We start from the raw sequence: 25,260 nt of genomic DNA, 5'->3' as shown, positions 1-25,260 counted from the left end.
GTGTGTTCTTATGTGCCTTTGTTTTAGCCTGTTTTTTGTTATTTTTCCCTTAAACTATTTGATTTCTTCTCCCAGAGTAGGGAAACTTAAAGCAGGAGCAGAACAACCTTAAAGGGTTTTATTTCCTAAGTCTGGTTCTTCATGTTAATCTCAACCATGATACCACCTACCAAGCATGAATCAGACATTCAGCAAATGTTCATTTCCAGCATTTGTTGACTGTCTACTATGTGATAAAGCATCAAGCTGGATGAGCTGAGTAAAAGGATATGGTATGGTCTCCAATTCCAGGTTGTTTTTAGGGGTTCTGAACCGGGTCCCGAGGTAGGAGTTCTTATTGCTAGCACTTTCAGTGATAGGGCTTTGTGGGGAAGTACTGTGGACTCCCATAGAGTGTAAATGTATAATTCCCATAACTATATAGTCACATGAAATGTAAACAGAAAATTGTAATGTGAATCTAGAGAAAGGGTGAGTTTTGCTATGTTCAAAGGGATCATTGTGGTTTTTCAACTAACTGATTTTATATCATCGAATAAGGTAATTTAGATTTCTTAGTCTTTTAAAATATTTTATTAAAACTATTGATTTTAGGGCTACCCTGGTGGCGCAGTGGTTGAGAGTCCACCTGCCGATGCAGGGGACACGGGTTCGTGCCCCGGTCCGGGAAGATCCCACATGCCGCAGAGCGGCTGGGCCCATGAGCCATGGTCGCTGAGCCTGCGCGTCCGGAGCCTGTGCTCCATAACGGGAGAGGCCACAAGAGTGAGAGGCCTGCGTACTGCAAAACAAAACAAAACAAAACAAAACAACTGATTTTAGAAAATTTGAAAGGAGGATATGTGATAATTTAGAACATTGTTAAAGTAATATATAGTTTTTTCTGATTAAACCCAACTTTTCCTTTGAGTTTTTTTTTGATGGAAAACTGATTACTTAACTTACAAATTATGTTTAAAATAAAATGAATTTTTCCAAAGAGAATTGGTGTAAGCATTTATCAAAGGCTGTGGACACCACTATTCTGCAGCATCGTAATAAAATATAAGCAGGAAGCTCGGATATATGCTACATGGATTTTAGATTGGAAACGTAGTGGCCTTTGTCACTGTTATAACCCAAATTATTTGTAATAAAAAAACCTGTGTGTGAAAAAAAAAGTGTATGCATGTAGAAAGTAATAACATAAAAGGAAAAAATTGTTGTGGTAGGCTGAAGATATATATACATTTCCTCTAAAGAAGCAATAGTCAAATGCAATGTGTAGATTTCATTTGAATTCTGATTCAAGCAAATCAGCTGTAAGAAGACAATTTTCAGATAATCAGGAAAATCTGGATATGGAACAGGTGTTAAACTACTTAAATTAAGAAATTACTATAAATTTTGTTAAGCATGATAATAGCACAATGGTTAAGTTCTTTAAAAGTTAAAGGTGCATTCCGAAGAATTTACAGTGAAATGACATGATGTCTGGGATTTGACCTAAAATACTTTTGGAGAAAAAAGGTGGAAGAGGAGAGATTAACCAAGAATGGCAAAATATTGTTCACTGTGAAAGCCAAGTGATGAGAATTAGGTCCATGAGTACTCATTATACTATTCTATCTCTGCTTGTGTATGTTTGAAATTTTCTAAAATTAAAAAAATTGAAAATGTTAAAAAACAATCATGAGATACAGTATATCTACTCATCATTTAGACACCATAGAGGTAAATATATATATATATATATATATATATATACACACACACACACACATATATATATATATATATATATATATATATTCTTTTTGCATCTGCATTGTAGTGGAAAACCCTGAATTTGGGGCCTTGGAAGCAAAAGACTGGGGTCTGAATTCTAGTTTTCCTACCTGCTAATAATGTTTACTTTTTTTAAAATAAATTTTATTTTATTTATTTTATTTTTGGCTGAGTTGGGTCTTCATTGCTGCACATGGGCTTTCTCTAGGGCAGCGAGTGGGGGCTACTCTTTGTTGCGGTGCACAGGCTTCTCATTGCAGTGGCTTCTCGTTGCGGAGCACGGACTCTAGGCACGTGGGCTTTAGTAGTTGTGGCACGCAGGCTCAGTAGTTGTGGCTCACGTGCTCTAGAGCGCAGGCTCAGTAGTTGTGGCGCACAGGCTTAGCTGCTCTGCGGCATGTGGGATCTTCCCAGCCCAGGGCTCATACCCATTTCCCTTGCATTGGCAGGCGGATTCTTAACCACTGCGCCACCAGGGAAGCCCCTAAAATGTTTACTTTTTCAGTCTATTTTATACGGGAAAAAAATAGACATGTATACTGAATATTAAAATAACTAATAACAAGTAAGGTTTGTTGAGACTTTGTGTACCACACATTGAGCTAAGCCTTACGTATCATTTAATCCTTATTACTAATGAAAATATTAAATAATGTATGGAAAAAAACCTCCTGATGTGCACATATACATATATATGTATACACACATATATATATAAAATACATATACATTACAATAAATTTGTTTGTATTTGATTTTAAAGAGCCCCAACTTTTCCTTTAATTGCTATTCCTAACTATAACTAATCAGTGAGTAGGCTGTACCTTTATAATTCATGTCGCACTTCAGCTTGGTGTCAAACCTCTGAGGGCTTTAGCTTCATTTTATGTTAACATGATGGTAAGCTTCCCACCCCAGTCTGTTCTATGTAGCCTTCTCTGGCCTAGGTTGACTACTTCAAATATTATACATGAGGTGGCTGCCAGGGAAAAACAGATTCAGCAGTTAATCTTTTAATCTTGTTGCTGGAAGATTCTTTAAAATATATATATTTTAACTTACCAAATACTATTATAACTCTTGATTGAAAGGTCTTAATAAAGAAATGCCCCCTCTCCCTAATCTTTTTTTCTTTTTTTTGCGGTACGCGGGCCTCTCACTGCTGTGGTCTCTCCAGTTGCGGAGCACAGGCTCCGGATGCGCAGGCTCAGCGGCCATGGCTCATGGGCCAGGCCACTCCGCGGCATGTGGGATCTTCCCGGACCGGGGCACGAACCCGTGTCCCCTGCATCGGCAGGCGGACTCTCAACCACTGCGTCACCAGGGAAGCCCTCCCTAATATTTTATTTTGAAAATTCTCAGTCTACAGAAAGTTAGGGAAAATTATGTGGTAAACATCATATATCTTTCCTCTAGATTCCTCATTTACTAAAAATTTTTCTATATTTTTATCTTTCCGTCTCTATACAAATATATATGCTTTTAGGGGGTACCATTTGAAACAAGTTGTACATATCATGACATTTTATCCCTAAATACTTCTTATCAAAGAATTTTTCTTATACTTTTTTTCTTGTGCATACCCACTAAACTAGAATATTTAAGTGTTCACGATGAATGACGCCAAAAGATACACTGCTTGATTTCCTCCATCACTAGACTTTCTCCAAATAGTTTTTCCCCTCACTTTATATTACTTTGATTTTTTTGTTGATTTATTTCTAATCACTTTTTACAACCACCTGCTACCACTACTCTCACTACTCCTTTCTGAAATCTGTTTTTCTTTTTTCACTTTAAGAAAATTATGGTAAAATGTATGTAACATAAAATTTGCCATCTTGGGCTTCCCTGGTGGCGCAGTGGTTGAGAGTCCACCTGCTGACGCAGGGGACACGGGTTCGTGTCCCGGTCCGGGAAGATCCCACGTGCCGCGGAGCGGCTGGGCCCGTGAGCCATGGCTGCTCAGCCTGCGTGTCTGGAGCCTGTGCTCCACAACGGGAGAGGCCACAACAGTGAGAGGCCCACATACCGCCCAAAAAAAAAAAAAAAAAAATTTGCCATCTTAACCATTTAAAAAAAATTTATTTTATTTGTTTATTTTTGGCTGCGTTGGGTCTTCGTTGCTGCACGCAGGCTTTCTCTCCTTGCAGTGAGCAGGGGCTACTCTTCGTTGTGGTGCGTGGGCTTCTCATTGCGGTGGCTTCTTTTGTTGCAGAGCACAGGCTCTAGGTCGCTGGCTTCAGTAGTTGTGGCTCGCGGGCTATATAGTGCAGGCTCAGTAGCTGTGGCGCACAGGCTTAGTTGCTCCACGGCATGTGGGATCTTCCCAGACCAGGGCTCGAACCTGTGTCCCCTGCATTGTCAGTTGGATTCTTAACCACTGCACCACCAGGGAAGCCCTGCCATCTTAACCATTTTTAGATGTACAGTCCAGTGGCATTAATTATATTCAATGTTGTACAGCCATCACTACTACCTAAAACTTGCATCACCCCGAACAAGAAACTCTGTAACCTTACCATTAAGCAGTAACTTGCCATTCCCCCCCTTCCCCTGGTCTTTGGTAACCTCTAATCTACCTTCTGTCTCTACGTATTTTTCTATTCTAGGTAGTCCAAATAAGTGGAATCATACAGTATTTGTCCTTTTTTTGTCTGGCTTATTTCACTTTGCATAATGTCTTCAAGGTTCATCCATTTTGTATTATGTATCAGAACATCATTCCTTTTTATGGCTAAATAGTATTCCCTGTATGTTAATACCACATTTTGTTGATCTTTTGATCTACTGATGGACACTTAGGTTGTTTCCACCTTTTGGCTATTGTGAATAATTCTGAAATAAACATTGGTGTACAAGTATCTCTTTGAGTCTCTGCTTTCACTTTTTGGGGTAGATACCTAGGAGTGGAATTACTGGGTCACATGGTCATTTTATGTTTAGCTTTTTGAGAAACTGCCGAACTGTTTTCTGTGGTGGCTGTGCCATTCTATATTCCTACCAGCAGTGTATGAGGGTCCCAGTGTCTTCACATTTTTGCCAATGCTTATTTTCCCTTTGTTTGATTATAGCCATCCTAGCAGACATAAAGTGGTATTTCATTGTGATGTTGGGTATCTTTTCATGTGCTTACTGTTCATTTGCGTATCTTCTTTGGAGAAATGTTTATTCAAGTCCTTTGATGATTTTAAAAATTGAGTGGTTTATCTTTTTGTTGTTGGGTTTAGGAGTTCTTTATATGTTCTTGATACTAAGCCCTTGTCAGATATATGATTTGCAAATATTTTCTTCCATTCTCTAGATTGTCTTTTCACTTTCTGGGTAATATCTTTTGATGTCCAAAAGTTTTAAATTTTGATGAAGTCCAATTTATCTGTTTTTTCTTCTGCTTTTCCTGATAGCTTAGTAACAGAACCATCAGCAACTTTATGAGTTGTTGTTAAATTATTTTTCCCCTGATCACAGATTAGGGTTTGAGCTGTGTTTTTTGGTCCAGGACCAACAAAAAATAACAATATCAGTTGCCACTGACTGAATACATAATATGTGTTAGGTGCCATTGGGAAACCTGAGAAAAGAGGATTCTAGGGAAGCAAAGGGTCAAAATTTCATTCTTTCCAGGTAAATTCTACTAAAACCCTTTAACCTCCCAGAGAGATTAGAAGATACAGTCTTCCCCATCATTTTCTAGTCAGAACTAGTATCTGTACTGCACTGATTGGGTTCCTGGCATCTGCTCTGGATCCTAGGCTGCCCCTAAACTTCAGCCTGTGGAGGTTCCAGGTTTCTTGTTTCTACATTTCCTTGAATTTCTTAGTTAGCTCAGCTAGCTTTTTACCTTACCTGCCTAGTCCACAGTTGTCTTTTCAGACTAAGAAACTCAAAGTAAATGGGTTCCTTACAGAGAGACTAACATTTTAAACCAGCCTTTACATCTGTTTTATTGCACGAGAAAAGTAAGTTTCCCTACGTTTATAACTCTGAAATTCCGTTAGGAAGCTCTGTATGTGATGCTATTCATTAAAATAGGCTTTTTCTATGTGTGGTATGAGTGCTTTCCCTCTAGTATATTTCCTTTCGGATGACTTGATAATTGTTCACTTTTCCCCTCAAACTATGAAAACACAAATATTAAGTGCTCTATCAGTCTTTAATATGGTTTATTCTCATTTTTTTTCCCCTAGCTGATTTAAAAAGAACAATTGCTGTCCTTTTGGATGACATTTTACAACGTTTGGTAAAGCTGGAGAACAAAGTCGACTATATTGTTGTAAACGGCTCAGCAACCAACACTACCAATGGTACTAGTGGGAATCTGGTGCCTGTGACGACAAATAAAAGGATAAATGTATCAGGCAGCATTAGATAGCAGTTGAAGATCAGCTTGTGCTGCTACGTTCACCGTGGATTATATCCTATGGCAGAAAAGCTTTTATATCGCTGGCTAGCATAGAGTAATACTTTACAATAAAACCTCTATGCATTTTCAAGGAATATGCTGGATTCATGGAACTCTAATTCTGTATATAAATCTTAAAAGTTATTAGTTTGCTTTCAGGCACAACTCTTCAACGCTGTACTATATCCTTAAAGGGAACTTGGTAACATGGTTGATTGTAGTAAGCAGGTAGGTGATCTTTGTATAAATCTTTGTGTTTGAGATCAAGTTGGAACAAAAACACTGAAAGACATGGATTCATTTCTATAAAATATTTATTTAAATATATGACTTGTTTTTCAGACAAGTGAAGAATATTGTTACTGAATCATTCTGTCATTTGTTATCAGTAGATGTGACTGTTTGACTAATGCTATTAGAAAATGTGCTTACTTCCAGTACTTACTATATTTTGTTATTCAGATTATGAGCAGAGAGAAAGGAAGTATAATGTTGAAAATAATGTTTTGAAATCATGACCCAAAGAATGTCTTCATTTGCACTATCCCTTCAGAATAACTGGAGGTTAATTATTTTTAAAAATTACATTTATAAGAGTATAATCTTGAAATGGGTAGTAGCCACTGTTTGTAACCTATTCTAAACATTGGGACAATTAAATAACATTAAAATAGTAATTTCTAATCTCATACGTAACATTTTCTTATATACTTATGTTCTGAAGAATAAAAGATTTTTATGATGAGATTAAAAGTAAGTATTAATTCATGATTTTCATATACATGAATGTTAATTTAAAAGTGTAACCCTTTGATTATGTTGTCAAGAAAGCACATTATTTCCATATTCCAGTAATTTTTGCTTATATTATATTGGCAAGGGAGAGAAAAACTGAGATATTTGTGAGACTGGGACTCTTAAGGACTTTAGCCAGATGTATATAATAAAAGTATTTGTGTTGCATTAAATTGCTTGGAAAATGGTAACATAGTACGTAGAATATCCTGCTTTATGAAATTTTGGATTTGTATAATAGATACGTTAGATATTCATTTTATATAATGAGCACTTAAAAATAATTAAGAACGTTTAAAATGTAATTTAAATTATGAAGATGGACTATCTTTTCAGGAAAACAGCTCTTCTATATAGCACAAGAGATCTTAATCTTGGGTAATTCTACTATAGAGAAAAGTACACCTTTATTTAAATTTACCTTGTAGCAAATTTAATTGCCATATGGTGCCCTATGTTTCATAGTATTTATTCTCTATAACAACTGCTTAAGTGCAGCTAGCTTCTAGATTTAGACTGTATTGAATTTAGTTTTGGATATTGTATTGTTCATTATTACAATGTGCTACCAGACATAGTAGCAATAATTATAATGTTTTATTAAAGTAAGTATGAGAAAATATTTCATGAAAGATATCTTTCCAGACTCTTCCCTGTACCCTACCTTTATGTGAAGGAATTATTTATATACCATTTCCGGGTAAAGTTTGGAATAATTGTTCAGTCTCATTAGATGCTGACATTTTTGTTTTTGTTTTCAGGGATGAAATAAAATGTATTATTTGTACTTTACAGTGTTATCATAAATTTTTTCTTTAATGGTGATTGTGCATTTAATAAATGGTAAATGATTAAAAGGAATCTTAGATAATTTGGGTTTTGTTCCATGAATTCCAGATAGCTGTTTCAAAGAGAAAAATGGAAGATTGCCTTGTCCAGGTTAGGAGAGTCTGAGTTTAGGGACTGATGGGAACAAATCTGGGGATTGTGATTGGAGGTGGTTCCTAGGCTTGAACTGTCAAGTCGAAGTTTACTGGTGAGTTTTTTTAATTTAAACTTAAATTTTTTAATTTTTATTTTATATTGGAGTATAGTTGATTAATAATGTTGTGTTAGTTTCAGGTGTACAGCAAAGTAATTCAGTTATACATAAACGTGTATCTATTCCTTTTCAGCTTCTTTTCCCATTTAAGTTATTACAGAGTATTGAGCAGAGTTCCCTGTGCTATACAGTAGGTCCTTGTTGGTTATCTATTTTAATAGCAGTGTATACACGTCAATCCCAAACTCCCAGTCTGTCTGTACCCCCCACCCTTCCTTCCTGTTAACCATAAATTTATTCTCTAAGTCTGTGAGTCTCTTTCTATTATGTAAATAAGTTCATTTGTATCTTTTTTTTTTTTAGGTTTTGCTTATAAGCTGATATCATATATTTATCTTTCTCTGACTTACTTCACTTAGTATGATAATCTCCAGGCCCATCTGTGTTGCGAAAATGGCATTATTGCATTCATTTTAATGGTTGAATAATATTCCATTGTATATATCTAACACACCTTCTTTATCCATTCCTCTGTTGATGGACATTTAGGTTGCTTCCATGTCTTGGCTGTTGTAAACATTGCTGCAGTGAACATTGGGGTGCATGTATCCTTTCCTTTTTTAAAAAAATTAATTAATTAATTAGTTGATTTTTGGCTGCATTGTGTCTTTCTTGCTGCACGTGGGCTTTCTCTAGTGCAGCGAGCAGGGGCTACTTTTCGTTGTGATGCACGGGCTTCTCACTGTGGTGGCTTCTCTTGTTGTGGAGCACAGGCGCTTGGCGTGCAGGCTTCAGTAGTTCTGGCTCGTGGGCTCTAGAGCACAGGCTCAGTAGTTGTGGCGCACGGGCTTAGTTGCTCTGCGGCATGTGGGATCTTCCCGGACCAGGGCTTGAACCCGTGTCCCCTGTATTGGCAGGCAGATTCTTAACCACTGTGCCACCAGTGAAGTCCCACATGTATCCTTTCAAACCATGTTTTCCTCCAGATATATGCCCAGGAGTGGGATTGCTGGATCTTATGGTAGCTCTATTTTTAGTTTTTTAAGGAACCTCCATACTGTGGCTGCACCAGTTTACATTTCCACTAACAGTGTAGAGGGTTCCTTTTTCTCCACACTCTCTCCAGGATTTATTGTTTGTAGACTTTATGATGATGGCCATTCTGACTGGTGTGAGGTGATATCATAGTTTTGATTTGCATTTCTCTAATAATTAGCGGTGTTGAACATCTTTTCATGTGCCTCTTGGCCATTTGCATGTCTTCTTTGGAGAAATGTCTGTTTAGGTCTTCTACCCATTTTTTGATTGGATTGTTTGTTTTTTTCATATTGAGCTGCATGGGCTGTTTGTAAATTTTACAGATATTAAATCCCTCGTCAGTTGCATTGTTTGCAAATATTTTCTCCCATTCTGTGGGTTGTCTTTTTGTTTTGCTTATGGTTTCCTTTTGCTGTGCAAAAGCGTTTGAGTTTAATTAGGTCCCATTTGTTTAATTTTGTTTTTATTTTCATTACTCTAGGAGACAGATCAAAAAAAGATATGCTGTGATTTATGTCAGAGAGTGATCTGCCTATATATTCCTCTAAGAGTTTTATAGTATCCAGTCTTACATTTAGGTCTTTAATCCATTTGGAGTTTATTTTTGTGTGTGGTGTTAAAGAATGTTCTAATTTCATCTTTTTGCATGTAGCTATCCAGTTTTCCCAGTACCATTTATTGAAGAGACTATCTTTTCTCCATTGTATAGACTTGCCTCCTTTGTTATAGATTAAATGACCATAGGTTCGTGGGTTTATTTCTGGGCTTTCTATCCTGTTCCATTGATCTATATTTCTGTTTTTTTGTGCCGGTACCATACTGTTTTGATGATTATAGCTTTGTAGTATAGTCTGAAGTCAGGGAGCGTGATTCCTCCAGCTCCGTTTTTCTTTCTCAAGATTGCTTTGGCTATTTAGGGTCTTTTGTGTCTCCATACAGATTTTAAGATTTTTTGTTCTAGTTCTGTGAAAAGTGCCATTGGTAATTTGATAGGGATTTTATTGAATCTGTTGATTGCCTTGGGTAGTATAGTCATTTTGACAATGTTGATTCCTGCAATCAAAGAACAGGGTATATCTTTCCATCTGTTCGTATCATCTTTGATTTCTTTTATCAGCATCTTACAGTTTTCGGAGTACAGGTTGTTTGCTTCCTTAGGTAAGTTTATTCCTAGGTGTTTTATTCTTTTTGATATGATGGTAAATGGGTTGTTTCTTTAATTTCTCTTTCTGATCTTTCGTTGTTAGTGTGTAGAAATTCAACCAGTTTCTGTGTATTAACACATTGTTGACTGGGGGATTTTTGCAGAAACTAACACCTGTGGCTGGCGATTTGTAATGTAAGTGAATATTGAAACACCCACGTTTGAGTAAATATCAACAACTTTTTTTGCACTTAATGTATTTATTTGAAACTTCATACATGTCATACTAAAGCATTCTAATATTTCATTAGAGTGTGATAGGCAGTATAGCAGGCACCTCTGTTCAGGGGAACAGAACATCTATTACAAATATACTGTGTTTCACTGCACTTTCCCCTGGAAGAGCAGACTCTATACTTTCCGGTGGCATTTTTTGTTAGTCCTGTGGGTATTATTTCCTCTAGAGTATGTTCTTTTATTTTACCTGATAGTCAACAAGGTGGATCTTTGTTGGGAGCTCTTTTAGAAACGCCACAAGAAGGACCAGGTGCGGGACTAACACTATATTCACCAGAATGGTCAGTTACCCATTCTCTAGCTACTGCTAACAAAATTTGCTTGTAAGTCATTTTGTTCTGTACATTAAGGCTACAGTAAGTTTTAAACGGCTCTAGGTGTGCGTGCTTCAGTAGTTGCGGCGCACGGGCTTAGTTGCTCCGTGGCACGTGGGATCTTCCCAGACCAGGGCTTGAACCCGTGTCCCCTGCATTGGCATGCGAATTCTTAACCACTGTGCCACCAGAGAATTCCTCCTTTTTCATTTCTAATTTTATTGATTTGAGCCCTCTCTTTCTTTTTCTTGATGAGTCTGGCTAAAGATTTATCAATTTTGTTTATCTTTTCAAAGAACCGGCTGTTAGTTTCATTGATCTTTTCTATTGTTTTCTTCATTTCTATTTCATTTATTTCTGCTCTTATCTTTATGATTTCTTTCCTTCTACTAACTTTGGGTTTTGTTTGTTCTTCTGTCTCTAGTTGCTGTAGGTGTAAGTTTAGGTTGTTTCTTTGATATTTTTCTCGTTTCCTGAGGTAAGATTGTATTGCTGTAAACTTCCCTCTTAGAACTGCTTTTGCCGTGTCCCATAGGTTTTTGAGTGAATTAGAGTCTAATTCACTGATATAACCTGGGCATATACAATTGTGTACACATATACATTATGTGCCTGGCACATAATAGGTGCCTGATAAATATTTGTTAATGCAAGTTCCTCAGCCATTTTACACTTTTTGCTTTGTGCATCTGTACCTTTATATTAAAAAAAGACATTCTTTTTGTACAACATATCATGAACTTATTTCCAAGTCAGTAAGTATATAACTTTCATGGTTATTTCATTGTGTGAAATGAATATCACAGTTGATATATCTTTCACTCAATTATTGGGCATTTTGGTTGCATATAAAAGATTTAAACCTTGGTGTGGGACAAATCTAAAGCCTGCCCTCTTTCCATTATTCCTTGTTGTCTAGATGCTAGAGGGTAACCTAATAAAGTGTGGTTAATATCCATTTGGGGGAGACAAAATAAAGTGTTGAAATATCTCTACTGGAAGAACAGAGAAAATCCAAAACTGGCTCTGTTTTATATCATGAGCAGCAGGCTAGAACCATCTTGCGAAGTAGGGAAAAGACTGAGAATAAAATGTACGGTGGCTAATCCATAATTGGGTTAGAGCACTGGGAGGGGATTGGTTAGTAGTCAGACTTGTGCTTAATCAGATCAGGTTTGTCATTTTATAGCTTTTGGCTTAAAACTAATCAGTAATATGAGTGTGTATTTAGGTAAGGAAGTTAAGCCATAAAGATTTTTTTAAATTATTGTGTTTTTTTTTTAGATTTTATCCATGTTAGTATCTTTCAGACATCTTTCCTGAATGAGTTTAGGACCTCCAGTGAGTCCTTATTAGGTCAAGTGTAACTTCACGTTGCTTCTAAGTGTTGATTAGCATCATCATTCATTTAAATAAATCATTATTTTTCATTTAGCTTTCTCAGGTGCTTAATTCTTCCACCCACCCACTCTTTCTTTACTATCTCATACCAATTAGACATTAATAGTTAACACTGATTTTTTTCAGGCAAAGAAGTAAACTATGGTTCTGAGGATTGTTTTTAAGTGGGATGGTGATATGAGATATAATAAGAAAGCTTGAGGAGAGGAAACATTTTGAACCACTGGTGTTTGGAAATTGACCCATAACAGATTATGTTCAATTTTGAGGTAAATGTGTTTTTTGTTTGCTTGTTTGTTTTTCATCTTCATGAGTTTGAAAAGGAGGAAAAAATCCTCTGTTATTTTTTTCTTCAAATCTGAACTAGGAGTTTCAGGCCCCAAACCTTGAGTGGATGATTGAATCAGGAGAGGCCAGAAAGGGGCCCTCTGCCAGGTGAGAGAGGCCACGGGCCCCTGCTTCCTGAAAGAGACTCTATACCTTGTATATTAAAACTGTTCAAAACCACAAAATGCTCTGGGAGGAAGGATTTAGAGCAGGAAGAATTTGGAGAATTTATTTTTAATAATATCCCTCATGTAATGAGATCATTACAGTAACAGTTACGGAGCATTTACTAAGGGCTGTGCCCTGCACTGTGCTCATCATGTACAATGTCTTGTTTTAATATGCAGAACAGCTTTGTGAGGTAGGTTCTGGTACCCCCATTTTCACACATCTTTTAAGCTGCACAGCAGAGATTCAGACCCAGAAGGAGTCTGTGCTCTTGACCACCGTGGCTTACCAGCGGTTCTGCCAATCTGGGCTTAAATAAGCTCAAGCATTCCCCTTCCCTCCCCTAATCTTGTCCCCAAGACTTACAAACTTCTCTGCTCTGATCCAAGAGAGATCTTCTCACTGTGTCCTCAACGGCCTGGGTCAGCAGAGCGCACAGAGTCTGCAAAGGCATCACACGGTATGTATTGGGCCCCCAGGCATTGGTGGTAACCCCACCCAGGCTGATGGCCCAGGATGGCTGGGTTTGGGGGTGACAGGAGATGAACACATGCCATGGTATTTGGGAGCTTAGGAACACGCCTGCCACGATAGCGGCTGTTACATCCTTTCTTGGAATAAAGGGAAACAAGGAATCGGCTTAGTGCATATTCTCCAGGGTGAAGAGAATCTTCTCAGTCTCCTCATTAAGGCCATTTTTTTGTATCCAGCATGGGATTCAGGGCACTGTCAACTCACCTATGGCAGTTCTCCATCAATGTCAAGTCTAGTACTAAGATATTATTTGCAAGGCTTAGGTTAGGGACTTTCTGGGGCCAAAATATTTCCACTTATTGGAGAACAGAGTGGGATTCAGGACCACATTCTTGGTCTATTATTTTGCCCTTTGTAATCTCTTTGGGTTTCACACATGTATCATTTGATGACTTTAAAGGAACCTCAGATTGTCTTGATATTGACTTGATATGTCTGACCTAAGCGTTTCACAGAATATCTCTGAGTTTTCTAGAATACCGTCTGAGCCTTAAAAACCTCTAGCCATTTCTCCAAAGCTTCCGTGTTGATTTGAGAGCATTTTAAATTGCAGAAGCTCTGGGTCCATCTTTTTTCTTTATCTGGAAGACTGCTGCCTACTGCACATGGTCCATGCACTGATAATCAGACTGGAATTGATCTCTCCATGTAGAACCGAGGAAAAACTTTCATGGAAATCCTCTTTTTAGCATCTTCTTTATTACTTGTCCTGTATAATAAAAGGGCAACTCTTCCTCTGGTCTTCCCCTGAAGCTGATGTATTTAAAAATAGAATGAATGTAAAGAATGCTTGTTGTGAACTGTAAGAGTGCGTTTTAGCTAAAAATGGCCTTCTCCTTTTAGCTTCCAGGCAAAGACACAGTTTGGAGGAGAAGGGCAGGCAGAAGTTGGGGGTTGGAGGGTTGACATATTAATATAGTTTGTTTTCTTTTTCTCTGCTGGCTGCTGTCATTTTCTGCCTTGGAAAGTACCTAAGTGGTGCTTGGAAATAAACTCTCCCAGGGAAGGTGGTATGAATATTGATAGTTTTAATTAAAAATCACTTTCTGTCTCTTTGCATGACTTAATTCTTCTTACCTTTTTTCCTAAATATCATGTGTTAAAAACAATATTGAGTTTAAATACAGTGCTAAATAACCATGGTTAACAGCAGAAGACAGGTAGCTCTTTCTTTGATTAAAACAAGTGACTTCTAACAGAGCCTCAGCTGAGGGGCTTGGAGACTGCATAAGTGGTCACTCTGCCTTCTGTTTCTAGAAATAAATTTTTCCTAAGGCTAAAAAGGAGGCCAAGGCCACAGCTCTGAAAGGGGGAAGTTTTTCTTACTGTCGATTAGTGCTCAGTTAACTTTATCAGGGAAGTAATGAGCTTGGGAAAGACTTCAAGTTATACCTTCTACACCTTTCTTCAGAGAGTCTTCGCTTCACATACACTGATGCTAAGGTGGGGAGAATTGGTTTCTTCACAACGCAGAAGGCTAGATGGAAAGTATTCTTTGCCTCTGCAAAACCAAGATAGCTAGTATTTCTTGCTGATGATAAGGCATGAGGGCTGGCTGCATAGAAGTAGTGTCCCAACTCTAGGCACAGCTGGGACCCTTTGCCGTCTTACAACGTCCTGTTGGAATTCCAAGCAGATGAAGCCGAGCCCAGAAGTAGTCACAACTATGAAACAATCCTATTGTCAGGCTTTGGCTGCCCTATTTTATATCATGTAGTTCAGATTTGTTCTTTTCCATTTCCTTGCCTGGAATGCCTTTCTCTTACTCTCTTTGGTTTGAGTACGATTAGTTTTTCCAATGTGTTTCTCAAGTTTTACCTACTTAGGATTACAAGTTTTCCGTTCCCAGCCTTAAGAGATCGCCCTTTTCTCTGGAATCCCGTTTTGACTTGTCCCTGCTTCATGCATTTAGTCCTTCGTTCACACTGTGCCCTCTGTCCGATTACGCTTCTCCCAGGTCTTTGCACGAGTGGCTTTTTCTTGAGAAATTCTTCAAGTCTGAACTGAATGCCACTTCTACAGAGAGACCTTCTCTCACTACCATTCTAAAGTAGGAGGCCTTTCTGTATATTCAGAGACCGTCAGGTTCCTAGTACCCAGCACAGTAACTAGCACACAGTAAATGTTTGTTGAATGAATTAACAAATGAATTTATTTGTTAGTTCAATTTAATGTGTAATGATTTTCAGCTTAAGAACAAAAACTTTGGGAGTAAATTCAAACTATGAATTGGAAAGAATTGAAATCTTTAAAATACTGAGTCTTTCATTCTGCAAATATGGTAACTCTCAGAATTTATTAACGTCTTCTTTAAAGTTTCTCAGTAAACTTTTGTAAGTTTCCTTGCAGAGGCTTTATATGTGTTTTATTGTATTGGGTTGGCCAAAAGGTTCGTTCGGGTTTTTCCCTAAGATGGTTCTAGTAGCACTTAGTTGTCTTTAACTTCATTCGAAACAGTTTTTTTAGATTGTATTGTGACGGCTGTCATATCAGCGTGCATTGAAAAAAAAAACTTACCAAAATTGGTGAATTTTTGTGTGGCCATTTTAATATTGAAGATGGAAGAAAAAACAACATTTTTGGCATATTATGCTATATTATTTCACGAAAGGGGAAAGCACAACTGAAACGCAAAAAAAGATTTTGTGCAATCTGTGGAGAAGGTGCTGTGACTGTTTGAACATGTCAAAAGTGGTTTGTGAAGTTTTGTGCTGGAGATTTCTCTCTGGACGATTCTCCACGGTCGGGTAGACCAGTTGAAGTTGATAGCGATCAAACTGAGACATTAATTGAGAGCAATCAACATTATACCACGTGGGAGATAGCCGACATACTCAAAATACCCAAATCAAGCGCTGAAAATCATTTGCACCAGCTTGGTTATGTTCATTGCTTTAACGTTTGGGTTCCATATAAGTTAAGCGAAAAAACCTTCTTGACTTCCACATGCAATTCTCTACTTAAACGTAAGGAAACGTTCCGTTTTTAAAACAAATTGTGATGCGTGATGAAAACTGGATACCGTACAATAACGTGGAATGGAAGAGATTGTGGGGAAGTGAAATGAACAACCACCAATGACACCAAAGGCCAGCCTTCATCCAAAGAAGGTGATGTATATATGATGGGATTGGAAAGGTGTCCTCTACTATGAGCTCCTTCCAGAAAACCAAACAATTAATTCCAACAAGTGCTGCTCCCAATTAGACCAACTGAAAGTAGCACTCAACGAAAAGTTCCGGAATTAGTCAATAGAAAGTGCATAATCTTCCATCTGGATAACGTAAGACCACATGTTTCTTTGATGACCAAGCAAAAATTGTTACAGCTGGGAAGTTCTGATTCATCCGCTGTATTCACCAGACATTGCACCTTTGGATTTCCATTTATTTCAGTCTTTACAAAATTCTCATAATGGAAAAAAATTTCAATTCCCTGGAAGGCTGTAAAACGCACCTGGAACAGTTCTTTGCTCAAAAAGATTAAAAGTTTTGGGAAGATGGAATTATGAAGTTGCCTGAAAAATGGCAGAAGGTAGTGGAACAAAACGGTGAATGTGTTCAATAACTAGTTCCTGGTGAAAATGAAAAGTGTGTCTTTTATTTTTATTTAAAAACCGAAGGAATTTTTTGGCCTGCCCAATATTTATTACTAGATGTAATTTATAAATAGTATCTATTTACATTTAGTTTTTATTACTTGCATATAGAAAAATAAAAAGAACAAAAACTTTGATAACTCCTAGAATTGAGACATAAACAGAAGAGATGCGACGCATGTCTGCTTGTGTAAGGAACTAAGAAATTTTCTGCAAAGTAATTCATGCTAGTAGATGAAATCTGTGGGATGCCAGGGTATGTTTCAAGGGTAGTAGTACAAGTAAACAGGAATGACTCGGCATGTTCTGCTCATATTCTCTGTGGTGTTCTAGTTTTTCTCTGGGGATCTTGAGAAAAATTTTTTTTTTATCTTTAAACAGTGTTTAATGCACATCTGACTGTATTATGATAGATGGATATAATTTAAATAAGACATGATCAAACTTTTAATCTAGTTATTTCTATGCAAAAAAGTCATTATGTATTTTAATATAGAAAATAAATGATTTTTGAAGTTGATTTTTTAAAATACTCTAGCATTTTGAAGTTGAAGTTGAGAAAATTTGTTTCTTAACTTCCATTACTTTAATAGTATGACTTTTGGCAAATATGTGATTTCTGACTCAGTCAGTGCCTTCAACTCCAAAGCATTGATGATGCCTATCCTTTGTGACCCCATGGGGTTTTGTTACAATAAACAGAGTATATCTAAAACCCTTTGAGTTCTTAGGAAGGAAATATATAAAAGAAGTATAATGAAATTGTTCATCTCAAGTTCCTAGCACGAGGCCTTGCACAGAGTTGGTTCAATACATATTTAATTATCACGTGAAAAGGAGTCTGTGGAATAGCACTTATAAAGCAATAGAAAGATATTTTACATTTCTTAGATTGTGTCACAATGCAGTCCACATCCAGGACTTAGAGTTTTCTAAAAAACTCTGTTACATGGTACAGTATTTCAATAGGATATCAATTTAATGGGTTATAACTAGCATTTTGAAGTAATGGAATAAAATGGAAATAAATATCAGATGGCATCATAAATAATAACAGTATTTCCTGAAACTTTTGATTCATATATCTGTGTGTGTGTGTGTGTTTCCTGGGTCATGATGTAAAATATATTTCTTTGGTAGGTTGAGGTTAAAAAAAGTTTTGAAGGCCACTGATATAATTATACAGATTATAATTTACACAGAGCTGTTCTCATTTTGCTTGATTTAAGAAGACAAATAATTGGAACAGAATTGTAGTTTGCTGCTAAGCAGCAAGGAAATAACAGAATTCTATGCCAGAAAAGCTGTATAGGACTCCCCCCACTGCAACCCCGGTTGGGGAGGTAATTAGAAGAAACTAAAATACATCTGCTTTACTAATCAAGTCATGTCCTGGGAGGTCCTTGGTCAATTTTTTTTTTTTTCCTTTGACCATGCCGCATAGCATGCGGGATCTTAGTTCCCTGACCGGGGATCGAACCCGTGCCCCCTGCCGTGGAAGCATGGAGCCCTAACCACTGAACCACCAGGGAATTTCCTGGTCAAATTTTTCTTTATAAGCTTCCCTCCTCTCATACTGTGCAATTAATGATTTTCTCATTTCTTATAGGAAACAAATGGCACTGTCAAATTATGACTATCAACTAATGTTTTTAAGTCACACCAAGAACTGTGCACATGCTATCATGAAGACAAATTTTACATATTGCTTAAAAGGAACGAAAATTTATATTGTTCACATTCCTGTAACAAGTCCCTCTCTTTCTTCAAATTATGCTTGCTACTTAATATATCTACCTGAGGAAACCTTCCTCACTGAACCTATTTCAAACGAGGCGACAGAGCTTTACATTTATTTTACTATGAAAAGTTCATCCATACAGCAAGGTTGAAAGGATATGCCCACCATCTTGATTCTACCATTAATTCTTTTGTTATACTCTGCCACATCTATCAATTAAACCATTTTATTTTTTTATGCTCTTTGAAACAAATTACAGTTTTCAGCCACTTTTCCCTAAGTACTATAACATGCATGTCATTAACTCAAGTTTAGTATTTAAAATTTCTTCCCTAGATGTAAAGTTTATATACAATGAAATGCACACATTTTTAGCATACATTAGCTGAGTTTTGACAAATTCATTAGCCTGCTCCCCAAACTTCTGTTAATATGTAGAACACTACCATCCCACCAAAAAGGCCCCTTATATGGTCCCTAGTCAAATCCTACCCCACCCCAAGGCAGTTTTTTCCACCATAGATTAATTTTGCCTTTTCTAGAATTTCATATAAATGGAACCATACTGTGTGTGCTCTTGTTTCTGACTGCTTTCACTCATCATAATGTTTCTGATTTTCATTTACGTTGTTGCGTATGTAATTTGTTTAATGCTGAGTAGCATTTCATTATATGAACGTAACACAGTTTGTATATTTCTTCTCCTATTGATAAACATTTGGGCTCTTTCTAGTTTAGGGCTATTATGATAAAACTGCCGTGAATGTTCTTTTTTAAAAATATTTATTTATTTATTTATTTGGCTGCATTGGGTCTTAGTTTCTGCACGTGGGATTCATTGTTGCAGTGCGCCAGCTCAGTAGTTGTAGCACACGGGCTCTAGAGTGCACGGGCTCGGTAGTTGTGGCACGTGGGCTTAGCTGCCCCACAGCTAAGGGATCTTAGTTCTCTGACCAGGGATTGAACCCACGTCCCCTGCATTGGAAGACGGATTCTTAGCCACTGCGCCACCAGGAATTCCCATGAACGTTCTTATAGAAGTCTTTTTTGTGAACATACATTTTCATTTCTTTTGGATAGATACCTAGGAGTGACATTACTGGGTCGTATGGTAAGTGTGTTAAGAAATACACGGTGTCTTCCAAAGTGGTTGTGCATTTGGCACTCTCACTGGCAGTAGAGTTTTGATTAGATGTCTCCATGTTTGCCCACACTCAGGGAGGTAATAGCAGGGCCATAACACCTCACTCCTTTGACACAGTTGCTCCGTTGTGCCCACAGGACATAGTTGTAGATGGTGAGCAAACACGTAACGTCGTGTGAGTGGAGGTCCCGAACTGTTCATGCACACACGGGAAAAAAGAAAGTTCTACCAGCAGAAGGATGAAAAAGCATTGTCTTCAAGACAGAGAATAAAGGGACTAATAGAAGGACCCTTGGACCAGTCTCTGTCTGTTGGTGTCCCCAAACGTATCTCATTGCTAATTTAAAGAAAGTGAGGCCTAGCCCAGAGGAGAGAGTAACTCTGGCAATATTCTAAACCAAGTTGCTACCTATTTCCCTGGGAATAATTGTGTGTGTGTGTGTGTGTGTGTGTGTGTGTGTGTGTGTGTGTGTATAATTGTTTTCTTGTACTGTAGATTTACTGCACAACTCTCAGGTACCTGTAGAATGGGTTTTTAATTTCTATTCCATATTCCTGTCAGTTTGCATGTTTTTCTTTATTCTGTTAATATGGTGAATTGCATTGATTGATTTTCAAATATTAAACTAACATTGCATTAAATGTTGTAATGTGTTATTTATTTTTTATGTTATTGGATTCAATTTGCTACTATTTTGTTTTAGGGGTTTTTAAATCAATAGATTTATGAGATTTATGAAAAAAATTGGTCTGTAATTTTCTGTCCTTGTAAGTCCTTCAGTTTTGGTATTGAGTTTATTCTGATATCATAAGACAACTTGAAAAGTATTCTCTATAAGAGCATGTGTAAGATTGATATTATTTCTTTGTTAATTTAGAAGTCACTAGTGAAGTGATATGGCCTGGAGATTTCTTTTGGGGAAGGTCTTTAATTATGGGTTCATTTTCTTTCATAGGTATAGGGTTATTTAGATTTACTTTTAATTTTTGTGTTAGTTTTAGTAAGTTGGTTTTTCTCTGTTTTTCTTGTCCATTTAAATTTTCAAGTTTATTGGCATAAAATTGTTGGTAATATCTTATTGTCCTTTTTATATCTACTGCATGGTTTGTAATGATGTTGCCTTTCATTTATATTAGTTTTTGCTTTGCTCTTCAGTTATTTCTTAGATAAAAGGTAGCATTTTTGGGCTTCCCTCGTGGCGCAGTGGTTGGGAGTCTGCCTGCCGATGCAGGGGACACGGGTTCGTGACCCGGTCTGGGAGGATCCCACATGCCGCGGAGCGGCTGGGCCCGTGAGCCATGGCCACTGAGCCTGCACGTCCGGAGCCTGTGCTCCGCAACGGGAGAGGCCGCAACAGTGAGAGGCCCACGTACTGCAAAAAAAAAAAAAAAAACAAAGGTAGCATTTTATGCCCACTGTCTGACATGATTTATACATTTAAAAATATATTCTGGAGATCACTTCATAGCAGTATTCAAGAGTTTCTCATTTTTAAACGTTGCACAGGACTTCATTGTGTGGCTGTTCATGCCTCCAGTCCCCTTTTAATGAATATTTGGTTTGTTTTCAGTCTTTTTACTGTAACAAATAGTGCTGAAGGGAATACCTTTGTATGTATGTATTAAAACAAACTTGCTGGTTATGATCTCGTTTATATGTGGAATCTCAAACAAAAACAAAAACCAAGTTCATAGATAGAACAGATTGGTGGTTGCTAGAGGCGGGAGTTGGAGGGTGGGCAGATGGGTAAAGAGAGTCGAAAGGTACAAATTTCCATTTATAAAATAAATAAGTCGTGGTGATGTAGTGTACAGCATGGCGAGTATAGTTAATAATACTGTATTGCATGTTTGAAAATCCTTAGGGGAGTAGTAAATCATCAAAGCTCATGTCACGAAAAAAATTCCGTAACTATGTATGGTGATGTATGTTAACTAGACTTGCTGTGGTGATCATTTCACAGTGTATACAAATATCGAATCATTATGTTATGTACCTAATATCATTATGTTATGTACCAAATATCGTTATGTTATGTACCAAATATCATTATGATATGTACCAAATATCGAATATGATATCAAATATCATGTTATGATATCATATGTTATGTACCAAATATCATTATGATATGTACCAAATATCGAATATGATATCAAATATCATTATGTTATGTACCAAATATCGAATCATTATGTTATGTACCTAAGTTGTATGTAATGTACCTAACATATAAAGTTGTATGTCAGTTATACCTAAATAAAAAATTAATTAAAAAATTTTTTGCTAGTGTTATCTTTGGGATAGATTTCTAGAAATGGGATTTCCTAAAAATGGGGGAGGGGCAATAGCTATAGATTAAATTTAAAAGCTTTAACAACCAAATACGGTAGATGATCCTTGATTGGATCCTGCTATGAAAAAGTGAGCTATAAATAACACTGAGGATGTGGGTAAATTTAAATACAGAATGGGTGTGAGTTGAAACTAGAGAGCTATTTTCATGTTGGGGAGGCAATACCATTGTATTTAGATAGAATTTTTTTTTTCTTTTAGAAGTGTAAAGTATTTTGGCATAAAATGTCATAATGTGTGACACTTACTTTGAAACAACTCAACCAGAATAATAAAAAATGAAATAGATTGATAAATCAATAAAGCTATTATGACAGAATGTTAACAGTGGCTGAATCTCAGTGGATTTATAGGCGTTCATTGTACTATTTTTTTCTACTTTTGTATGTTTGTAAATTTCATAATAAAAAGTAAAAAAATTAAATTATACAAGCATATATATTATGTATCTAGTGAGTTATTCTTGCATTATTTTATCTTTACATGTGACTTTATCCATAGTAAGGATTATTTCTTAGAAACATTTTGTCTGATACTAATGTAATTATCTCATAATCCTCTTACATAGTATCTCAAGATACTGGTGTAATTTCTTTTGGTTAATATTTGCTTGTAAGTCGGTCCAGAGGTTGCAGCTGCAGAGGAACCACCCAAGGAGAGCTGCAAAGATGCTGTCTGGACACGTGGCCTTGGGCTGTGGCTTGCACCCTCCCTTGGCAGGCCAGACTGGTCTTCAGAATGCTTTGGGATCATCCTTCATTGCCACAGGGAACCTCCATGCCTCTTAACACTTGTCTTCAGACGACTGGCACTGCTGAGGTATCCTCTGTTCTTGAAGAGCGTAATCTTGGAGCCAAAACCTCTGTTGACTGTGAAGAAACAGGTGTGTCTCAAGTATTGATGATAGTATTGGTTGAATACATGGGCTGAGGAATGTTCAAGCAGACGAAATGGTAGTGTTTTCTTCAGGCTTAAAGGGTATGTTTCAACTTGGGAACTGACAATGTTGGTTTTGTTGTGTTTGGACATGATAAACTAATTAAGGAAGGAGATACTGTGAAGAGGACGGGAGCCATTGTGAATGTTCTAGTTGGTGAGAAGCTACTGGGTTGTATAGTAGATGCCCTTGGTAATGTCACTGATGAAAAGGATCCAGTTGGTTCCAAGACCCAATGGTGAGTTGGCCTGAAAGCCCCTGGCATCATTTCTCCAATCTCTGTGCAGAAACCAGTGCAGACTGGCATTAATGCTGTGGATAGCTTGGCGCTGATTGGTTGTGGTCAGTACAGGCTGACGATTGGTGACTGACAGACTGGCAGAACATCAATGATTGACATAATTATTAACCAGAAACATTTCAGTGATGGATCTGATGGAAAGAAGCAGCTATACTATATCTACACTGCTATCGGTCAGAAGAGATCCACTGTTGCCCAGTTGGTGAAAACACTTACAGATGTGGATGCCATGAAGAACACCAGTGTGGTTTCAACCACTGCTGCTGACACTGCCCTCCATCAGTACCTGACTCCTTATTCTTGCTGTGCTGTGGGAGAGCATTTTAGGGATAATGGCAAACATGCTTTGATCATCTGTGATGAATTATCCAAGCAGGCTGGTGCCTCTGCTGGTCTACAGACCACTCAGCTACTCGTGAGGTCCAGCCTGATGATGTGTTCTACTTACACTCCCGTCTACAGGAGAGCAGACGTAATGGACGATTCTTTTGGTGGTGGCTCCTTGACTTCTTTACCAGAAACACAAGCTGGTGATGTGTCTGCTTACATTCCAACGAATATCGTTCCTATCAGTGATGGACAGATCTTCTTGGAAACAGAATTGTTCTACAAAGGTATCTGCCCTACCATTTACATTGTTTTTTCTGTGTCCTACGTCAGAAATGCTGCCCACACCAGGTCTGTGAAGCAGGGCCAGGCACCGTGAAGTCAAAATTGGCTCCTATGGTGAGGTTGCTGAGTTTGCCCAGTTCAGTTCTGACCTCCATGCTTCTACTCGACAACTCTTGAGTCGTCGTGAGTATCTGAGTTGCTGAAGCAGGGACAATATTCTATGGCTGTTGAAGAACTCGCAGCTCTTACGCTGGGTTAAGTGAGTATCTTGGTAACTGGGGCTGTTTCTATTTGTGTGTGTGTGTTTTGTTTTTGGTTTTGCTGAAGTATTTAAAAGCACATCTTAGATGGCATGCTATTTTACCCAGCCACTTCATTATGCTTTGAAAGACAAAATTTTTTTCCTTAGGTAACCGCAAATCCATTTTTACATCTAACAAAGGAAATAAAACATTTCTGAGGTTTTAATATAAACTATTAACATTTCTCCAATTGTCTCAAGAAATGCCTTTTTACAATTATGTTTTTCAGATCAGAGTCCAAACAAGGTCCACATCTTGAATTTGGTTCTTAGGGTCTCTAGGATCTCCTTTCATCTGGAGGACTGCTCCTTTTCCCCTCCCTTATTCCATTTACTCCTTTTTTTTTTTTTTTTTGTAGTACGTGGGCCTCTCACTGTTGTGGCCTCTCCCGCTGCGGAGCACAGGCTCCGGACGCGCAGGCTCAGCGGCCATGGCTCACGGGCCCAGCCACTCCGCGGCATGTGGGATCTTCCCGGACCGGGGCACAAACCCGCGTTCCCTGCATCGGCAGGCAGACTCTCAACCACTGCGCCACCAGGGAAGCCCCTCCATTTACTTCTTGAAGAAAGTGGGTCAGTAGTCCTGCTGTCTAGAAGTGAGATCTAAAGACTCGATTAAATTCTGTTTCAAGTTTTGACGAGACTAGCTGTAGGTGATGTTACAGACTTTATATTGTTTCATCACCTGGAGAACCACATAGTGTCAGGTTGTCTCACGTTTGTAGCAATGCTTAATTCAGGTGGTGACAGCGTAGTTCCTTCATTGTGAAGTTTCCCAACAGTCTTTTAACTAATGATTTTAATATCTATTGATGACTATTGTCTGATTCATTTTGAAATAGGGGTTGCAAGATGGTGATTTTCTAATTTGATCATTACTTCTACATTTATTAGCTAGAAGTCTTCTGTATAGAAAAACTTTTCTGCATCCTTTAGGCTTATTTGGTTACCCTGAAATACTGTTCATACCGAAAAGACAGGAAAGATCTTTAATTATTTCCTTTAAATTATCCAATTTCAGAGTAATGTGTTGGTTACCTA

The 25,260-nt window shown here is 37.6% G+C and overlaps 1 protein-coding gene and 1 pseudogene across 3 annotated transcripts in view; both read left to right on the top strand.

Annotated features, from left to right (window-relative positions):
* CCDC126 (coiled-coil domain containing 126) overlaps positions 1–8,768 on the top strand; it is a 54,201-nt gene extending 45,433 nt beyond the window's left edge. The window contains exons 3-4 of one of the 2 annotated variants that reach the window (XR_013829832.1): positions 5,955–6,397; positions 7,862–8,768. Coding sequence is in view for 1 of the 2 variants with exons in the window: in XM_079931972.1 (XP_079788098.1) it covers positions 5,955–6,139 (185 nt within the window). In the remaining variant the exon portion in view is untranslated. Of the gene's footprint in view, positions 1–5,954 lie in introns of both variants that reach the window. The other variant, XM_079931972.1, reaches the window with a different exon arrangement.
* On the top strand, positions 6,377–24,782 carry LOC307191514 (ATP synthase subunit alpha, mitochondrial-like; annotated as a pseudogene). Its single transcript has 3 exons — positions 6,377–6,397; positions 15,056–15,279; positions 22,686–24,782. The product of its transcript is annotated as an ATP synthase subunit alpha, mitochondrial-like (transcript).
* Positions 24,783–25,260: the final 478 nt, after the last annotated feature.

Source organism: Stenella coeruleoalba, assembly GCF_951394435.1.
Source record: "Stenella coeruleoalba genome assembly, chromosome: 9".
Lineage (NCBI taxonomy): Eukaryota > Metazoa > Chordata > Mammalia > Artiodactyla > Delphinidae > Stenella > Stenella coeruleoalba.
This window is presented reverse-complemented; position numbering and strand designations above follow the sequence as displayed.